This window comes from Microtus pennsylvanicus, chromosome 14 (genome assembly GCF_037038515.1).
Source record: "Microtus pennsylvanicus isolate mMicPen1 chromosome 14, mMicPen1.hap1, whole genome shotgun sequence".
In the NCBI taxonomy this organism is placed as follows: Eukaryota; Metazoa; Chordata; class Mammalia; order Rodentia; family Cricetidae; genus Microtus; species Microtus pennsylvanicus.
The window spans coordinates 34920091-34928319 of record NC_134592.1 but is presented as its reverse complement, the minus strand read 5'-3'; the positions used below and the strand labels follow the sequence as shown (position 1 = coordinate 34928319).

At 55.2% G+C, this 8229-nt stretch overlaps 1 protein-coding gene across 1 annotated transcript; it reads right to left on the bottom strand.

Moving 5' to 3' along the window:
- Positions 1-580: 580 nt before the first annotated feature.
- On the bottom strand, positions 581-5938 carry Ccdc177 (coiled-coil domain containing 177). Its single transcript, XM_075948029.1, has 2 exons — positions 5647-5938; positions 581-4775 (listed from the first exon to the last, which is right to left on the bottom strand). Exon 2 carries the CDS (start codon positions 4745-4747, stop codon positions 2639-2641), a length of 2109 nt encoding a protein of 702 aa, XP_075804144.1. The 5' UTR covers positions 4748-4775; positions 5647-5938; the 3' UTR covers positions 581-2638.
- Positions 5939-8229: the final 2291 nt, after the last annotated feature.

The following is an 8229-nucleotide window of genomic DNA, read 5'->3' as shown; positions in this document are numbered from 1 at the left end:
AACTCCAGCTTCCTCAGTGCTCGGACTATAGATGAGAGCCACCATACCCGACTTCAGTAGCATACTCTAGCAGATGGCCTGGAACTCGTAGAACCATTTCTTACTGCCACCAGATTTGAGTTATTTCTGTTTTTTAACTATACTCGGTCGTATAGACTTTTAGGTACAAACCTAAAATGTCTGTATTTTTACACAGTCGTTCTCTCAGCGTCTAATCTGGTGACATTCAGGCCTGGGCCTTTGCATGTGTGACCCTGTATCTGCAATGTGCTCCTCACAACTTCTCCTTCTGCACCGAATCATGACGGTCTGTCACCTCCTCCAGCCACAGTGGTCACGTCACCCTGTGGGCAGCCACTGCACCTGCAGATCCAGAGGGACGGAAATGGCAGTCGCTTGCCACTGTCATCCCATGTTTGCACAAACCAGAGATCAGGAACCACGATCCCCATTCTACACCGGAAAGGTGATCTGCCCGAAGTCACGCAGTAAGGTGGGAAGCAAACAGGGTAGAAGAGCAGCTTGGATCGCCACGTGCCTCCCCAGTGCTTGGCTCACAGCATCAGACTCAAACAAATGCTCACACTTTGAGGAAAGTCGTTTTGAGGCTGGTGCATTCTACAAGGGTTTCAGAAGCAACTCAGGAACCACAAGATCAAAGGTCCATAGTCACATTCACTTTTTAGTAAATGCTCCTGTCTCAGAGACAACACCAGTTATTACAGCTCCCCGACAAGAAGGGAATGTGAGGGGGAAAAACCACCCATTCAAGAAACAAACCTTGGTACATAGCTCCTTTCTGGGTTTCACATTATCTCACACGTGACACCTAAGCACGGCTGTCTGTGACACAAGACTACTCTTAGCATGTGATGGGGTAGGGTCGACGAGGGGTGTGGGCAATAACCTGTCGCTTTAGGGAGGACTCCGCCAGCAGAACACACACAAAACATATCTAACGCAGGACATCTCTACCCTGATTCCTGTCTTTTTGGTACTTTTTTTTTTTACTTCCTGACCTTGATTAATGCAAAAAGGGTTGGTTGACTTTCCACTTTCCCTGGTGAAGACGCAACCGAGAGGCGGGTAAGAGTGGGGTCAGTTTCAGCTTCGTGGAAGGAGCACTGTATGGGTTAAAACTGCCTAGTGATAACAACCTTCTGACCAGGAAGTGGCTTGGCATTGCAAGTACCTCCGCCACACACGTGCACACACACCACACACACACACACACACACACACACCTCACACACTAGATGACCATCTCTCTGTGATGAACTACCCTGTCTAATGCCAGGAACCCATATTACCAGAAACAAACTAGGCTCAAAGCAGTCCTCCTGCCTCCCAACTCCAGGTCAAGAAAGGCACAACGGAGACCAACGAACAACACTGTAGTGGTGCTTTGGATCCAGGAGACCTTGAGGTACCAGAAGAGTTCTGATGGCCCCATCTGGCAGATGGGAAAGGTGAGGCACCAAGAGACTGATTAAATACTTCAGGTATAAATGAGAGGGTACCAGGAATTTAAAGAGGGAAGACTCTTACTTTCCTAGGGAAGAGTGATACCCTACCAACGCCAGCACAACGCAATGCAGAGGCAATTCTAGCCCTTCAGTCGCCACAGCCACGCAGCCAAGGATGCTAAATTGTCCTCCGGGCACGGAACTATTTCACAGAGGGAATCCTACAAACTCCAGATTCCTCAAGGTTTCACCCTTGAGACTTCATTCAAGGCTGGAGCTTTAGGCAAGAGTGGCCTGGGCAGGCACAGAAGGTAGCTCTGCTTTGTAAGGCAATAGCTTCTGTCTGCAGGAGCTGGCCCCACACAGGGACACGGCCATCAGACACTGCCTCCACTGAACTACATCACCATCCACGGAAGCCTCACGGGGTGGACCACTGCTGCCTAAGGAAACCACCTCCGGGGAGGTGAGGGGATGGAGAGCTTCCATGAAAGCTAAACAGCATCACCAATCCGACCCATTTCCCATGCCACGTGGGAGAATAAATGATTATTATCTGCAAATGATTGTCTAACTAGAAGGCCTAGGGACTCAACTGAAAAAGATTATGGGAACAAGAGAATTTGTTCAGGTGTCCGATTAACAGTCCAGTGCTCAAAACCATAGCTTTTGTGATCATTTGTGCATGAACTAACATCTTCGAAGAGCTGTGCTTTCTTGGGAGACTTTAAGTTCTGTGCAACTTGTATTTTGGAAGAGAGAGGTGAGTCTGGGCTATATCTCCTCGGCTGCTGCAAGTCAAAGTCATCTTAGACACAAATGTCAGAAAGATGTCCAAGAAACTGACACCTGTGGCAGAAAACCCAACATTCACCTCTGTGCTCTCTCCTAGGGGGACCCTCCCCCTCCCCAGTTATTTTCTATTCCAACCCAAAGACACAGGTGGATGTGGGTAAATTGTGCCATGTCATTTCCAAACGATGTAAGTCTGTAAAGCAACGGTGGCAGACGGAAAAGTACCACGTCTGGCTTCTCATTGTCCCATGGTTCATTAGTCTGGGGAGTTCATGATATGGCCCCCGGACTTGGAGATGCCTAGAGTTTGGTCCAAGAGGCTAAGGGAGGCCCCGCCTGGCTCTATAAAGCAGTATGGCCTGCACACAAGGCAGCTGTCATTTACGGTCCAGGCTGGCATGTAGCTGGGCCTCTCGCACCATGCGGTCAAAAGAGCGCGTGTTGGTCTCCTCCCGCACCTTCTCCCGCACGTGGAAGGAGGCCCGGGCTGTGGAGCGAGCGCTCTCCAGCGCGCTTCGCCTCTCCCGAGACAGCTGCTCGCTGCGCTCCAGCTTGCGCCCGATGGCCTGCAGCAGCTCCCGGCGGCGGCAGTCTTCGTCGCGCTCCACCTTCTCCTTGTTGGCTCGCTGGGTCCTCTCCTTCTCCAGGCGAGTCTGAACCACGCGCCGGGCTTTCTGCTGCACCGCCTCTTCGGCCACCTGCGCCGCGTGCTGCAGGCGTCGTTCGCCAGCCCGTGCCAGCGCCTCCAAGTGAGCCTGATGCTCGCGCTCTTTGCGCTCGGCCGCCTCCTTAGCCCGCCGACCCTGCAGCTCCTCCTTCCGGGCTCGCTCCCGAAGCTCCCGGGCGCGCTGCTCCTGCAGCTGCTCGTAGTTCTCCTGCGCGCGGCCCAAGCTGGCCTCCAGGGAGCTCCGCAGGCCTTCCCGCTCCTCGTGCTGCTGCCGGACCCGGCCTCGAAGCAGCGCCTCGTGGCGCGCCCGCTCGGCCCGGCTCAGCTCCCGCTTCTCCCGCCGCAGCTGCCCCTCCTGGCGCTGCTTGGCCCGGGCCGCCCGTTGGGCGCGCTCCCGGCGGGCCAGCTCGGCGCGCTCCCGCCCTTCCTGCAGGCCCTCCTCGCGCTGCTTCAGATTCTGCTCCTGCTGCAGCTTGCGCTGCCGGTCGTCGCGTGCGGCGCGCTCCGCCCTCTCCCGCCGCAGCAGGCCCTGGCGCTCCGCCAGCTCCCGCCGCCGCTCTTCGCTGCGCTCGCACTGCTGCTGCCGCCTCCGCGCCGCCTCGCGCTCCTCCCGGCCCCGGCGGCCCCGGCGCTCCTCCACCTGCGCAGCCCAGGCGCGCCGGCCCTGCTCCAGCGCGCGCTGCTTCTCGCGCTCCTCGCGCTCCCGCCGCTGCTCGGCGCGCACGCGCTGTTGCTCCCACTGGCCGTGGGCGGCGGCGCGCTGCTCCAGCAGCAGGCGCTCCTCCTGGTGTCGGGCCAGCATGAGGGCGGCGATCTTGCGGTCGCGCTCGGGGACCCCGCGCAGGCCTCGCTCGGCGCGCACTTGGCGCACGATGCGCTCCACGTGCTGAGCGGTCTGCGGCGAGTGGCTCAGGTCGCCGAGGCTGAAGCTGCGGGCCGTGAGTGGCGCCAGATCGAGAGCCGAAGGGCGGCCCAGGGGGTTGGGTGCAGATGACGCGGACCCCGCAGGGTAGCTGTGCCTGGCGGAAGCTCGAGGTGGCCAGCGAAGCTCCCGCAGGCTTTCCCCGCTGTAAGACCCCGAGGACGAGGCGCCGGATTCGGAGCTGAGGGCACCGTCCCGCCGGCGGGACAGCGAGTCCAGCGAGTGGCTCTTCCTACCTGTCCGAGAAGTGGCGGGTGGAGGTCGAGTCCTGGCGGGGGGACTGGGTGAAGTCCTTCGAGTCACCCGCGATGCTGGCGAGGCCGGGAGGCTGCTGCCGCTGCTGCAGCTGCTGCTGCTGCCCGCGCTCAGCGCCGAGGCCGGGGCCGGGGCTGCAGCCGGGCCCTTGGGTGTGAACAAGCGCCGCTTCTCCTCGCGCATGATGCGCTCGCGCTCGGCACGGCACTGCTGCAGCTTGGCGAGCCGCTCGGCCTCGTAGGCCTCGTACAGGCCCGTGGCCACGCGCATGGAGCGGCCTGGGGCCTCGCGCACCAGGTCGGCCAGGGCCCGGGGCAGCAGCTCCACTGGCTTGACCGCACAGCGGGCACATGCTTCTAGCGAGCGGGGGCTGGTCAGGACATAGCGGCTGCCCTCGGCCTCGGGGCAGGCGAAGTTGAAGAGATCGAGGTGCAGCAGCGGGGACTGCTCCCGACGCCCACCTTCTGCCCCGCAGGGGACCTCTGCCTTGCGGGGCGCTGCTGCGGAGGCTGAGGCTGAGGAGGCAGCAGGCTGTTGGGCAACTCCCTGGGCATCTGGGGGCACGGACGCTGTGGCCCCATCCCCTTCTGAGCCACCAGGCTCCGCTCCCTCTTTCTCCTCTTCTGGCACCGGGTCCACCATAGCTGAGTCTCGTCCTTTGTTGGAGTCCCTGAGATGAGGGGGAGGGGGACATAGAGGAATGCATCTGTGAGCTGTTTCTCCCTCCTCAACCAATATTTACCCATCCCAAGTTAATCCGATTTCAGACTAGGCACAGGGGCCTGATGGAACGTAAATCCTAAAACCGATGTCCTGAAAACCCAGGCTAAGCAGTTGGGGGTGGGGGTAGGGGACGCTGGGGCTCTGAATCAGCAGCCTCAGTGTTCCTCAGTCTTAGAACGCAGGGCCTGTGGGGAGACTACATTGATGTGAGGCCCGCTAGATGCATCCCCTTCCTGCTAAGACTGAGGCGCAAGGCAGCAGCCAGAAAGGGAGGCACTGGAGGATTCCTGGGAGGATTAGCTATTTGTTTGTAGCTTAGGCGGTCTGCTGGGATGCAGCTTTGCAGGCACACAAAAGGGGAAGGGGCCTGTTCATGTCAAAGTGCATTGCTGTGAGGGCCCCAGTTGCCTAGTTTATGGTTGATTTCCCACTGCCAAAAGGCCCCGGGGCGCAGGGCCCCTGGGAGATGGAAGAGCTGAGAGAAGTCTCCAAAGGCTCCTTTCTGAGTGAAGTGATGGATTCTTTCTCCTGCATCCCCGGCAGGGCTTGCTGAGAGCTCTGCCTGCTTCTTCTTCCGGCCCCCACCAGGTGTTTGCCTGGGATGCACAAGGCACCTGCATCCGACCAGATGCGCCCGATCTCCAAGGCTGAATGAATGTGCAGCTCAGGGTACCATCAACCCCAGTATGGTGGACTCAGACACCAGCCCCAGACACCCACCAGTTCCTTCACCGCATCTCAGGGAAGTGGGCTCGTAGCTCTGCAAACCCTGCCGCTCCATGCCGGGAGCTGCCAGGTCCCCGGGAGGGCTCACTTACCCCAGGTCCGGGCTCCGGCCCCCACGCCGAGGGCTTTTGTTCACCTCTCGCTGCTTTCCCCGGCGCCTCTTCAGTCCCTGCGCCGGCGGGGTCGGGTTACTGCCGGCTGCAGCAGCCAGCGTCTCTCCATGGAGGATTACGAACAGGGCGCACTTCCCAGATGCTACCTACCCCGGGGAGGGGGGAGTGCGACAAAGTCTCCCCAAAATAACGTGGCTCTGCTCCCTTGCTCACACTGATTCTTAAAAAAGGAAGCTGGGTTTCCTCGCCGCTGCATCCATCTCCACCTCTACCGCCAAGGTACCGCAGGTCTTTCTCTGCCTCTGGCGCCTCCTGGTGGCCACTTGAGGCTGTTCATTTGTTTGCTTAGAGGACTACAAAACCACTAAAACACAGTAACTACACATATTTATGTATGCATAATGCACATATACAGGGAGGTGTGGATATAGCAATATCACGAGAAACCTAATCCTTGGGCCCCTTAGCTGGCTGGAATAAAATGGGTGGAATGGAATATTTCTCAAAGGGATCCTGAGAAGCAAACAAACTAGACATCAAGTAATTGGTCAGAAATAGGACACCTGATCCAAACTGCGATTTTATTATTTAAGGAAAACAAAGATGGGAGAACGAATGAGAGCAAAGTATAATGACACATGCGTATGAAGATGCTATTACTTTGTATGCTAACCTAACCTAAAGTTTAAAAAAGCCAAACAAACACAACAAAAACACGCATATGGGTTTGAGGCAGGCAGAACGTAAGTGACCAATGAAAGCAACTTCTGAATTGCTGGTTTCATATGGTAAAACAAGTTAGTACCATTTAATGAGTGCTGTTTGCTGACACCTCATCCCACCGCTTCCATTTTGAGTGGTAGTGGCCAAAGAGATTCCAGATTAGAATCCTCCAAGGAGAGGAGCGTGGTGTGGGTGAGATGTAGCGTCAGGGAGTGTGGTGAACTGTGCTGTTGACTCTGGCAGGGAAGCTGTGAGAAGGGGAATATGAGTAGGGAAATGACATAGATATATTTCATATTTTAGGAACATAACTCTAGCAACAACAAAAAGACCAAGGAAGCCCAGTTAGGGAAGCACTGCAGTTACCCAACACGGGGAATGGAACCAGAAAGGGAGCAAAGGCAGGAAAAGAGGAGTCGGGGTTCTGTAAATAGAGAGAAAGAAATAACACTCAAAGATAAGGAAAGTAAAGGATGAAGGATGACTGCCTGGAATAGTAAGATGCTGTGTGTGTCATGGAGAGACAGTGGATCTAGGGCCAGGATCACCTGGTATGGGATACCAGTGTTGGACAACTGCTCCCCTCAGTCAGAAGAAGGCTGCTCAATAGGTAGCTGAGTAAGTCATATATGAGGTCTATACTGGAGCTAAATTGAGGATATGTCATCACCAATGTGCCGTTCCTGCGCTGGCTAGTTTTAGAAACTTGACACAAGCTAGAGTCATTTAAGATGAGGTGACCTCAAACTGAGAAAATGTACCCCCAACTGCTCTATACGCAAGACTGTGTTGCATTTTCTTAATTAGTGATTGATGTGGGAGGGCCCACATTTGGGTGGTTTCGTTTCTGGGCAGGTGATCCTGGGGCGTATAAGAAAGCAGGCTGAGTAAGCCTTGGGGAGCAAGCCAGTAAGCAGCACCCCCCACTGCTGCTGTATCTGTGCCTGTCTTCAGGTTCTTTCCTTGAGTTCCTGCCCTGACTTCCTTCGATGATGAAACTGTGATGTAGAACTGTACGCAGAAATAAAATCTTTCCTCCCCAAGTTGCTTTGGTCATGGTATTCTATCACAGCAATAGAAAGCCTAAAATAATAATATGGGTGAGATCACCCAGGGAGGACAGATGCATTGATAAGAGGACGTCATTGATGGGACTTCAGAGGGAAAAGGTGTTTCGATAAGACCAGTAAGGAGTAGAAGGGGAGTGTGCTGTGTAGGCAGAGCACTCAGAAGAATGCCAAGGGCTACAGAGGTCCACATGGGTTTATTCTGGAATAGCCAAAGAAACTAACAGATACCAGCCTTGGGTAACATTGGCAAAAACAAAACAAAAGCAAACAAAAAGAAAAAAATAAACCAGTGTGTTGTACTGGGAGCAGATGACAAGGCGCAATGGTGGCCGAGGAAGCGGGAGGTATTGATCCTTTTGACTCTTAGGTGATGATGTCATGAGCTGTAAGGTTTGACCTTTATCCGACTTACAAGCTAGCAAGTTAGCCTCCAGGGTGCATAGATGCTGGCAGAAGACGTGGTACTCCTGGGCCAGAAACAAAGCACTTTGTTAGTCGGGTACAGCAAGAACACGAAGTTCACTTTTTCTTGATTGGAGAGTGGGATCAAGTAGACACTGAACACAAAATGGGCATATGTTACATTTGGGGCACTCTAATCCTTTAAAGGGGGCTGTAATGTTTAATCTTTATCATCTTGATTGGACTTAGAAACACCTCTAGGTGTGTCTGTAAGGGCATTTTCAGAGAGAGAAGACCCCGTGTGAACGTGGGAGCACCACCATGATCGGGGGGGGGGCCTGGACTGAATGAAAGACTGGAATGAGAG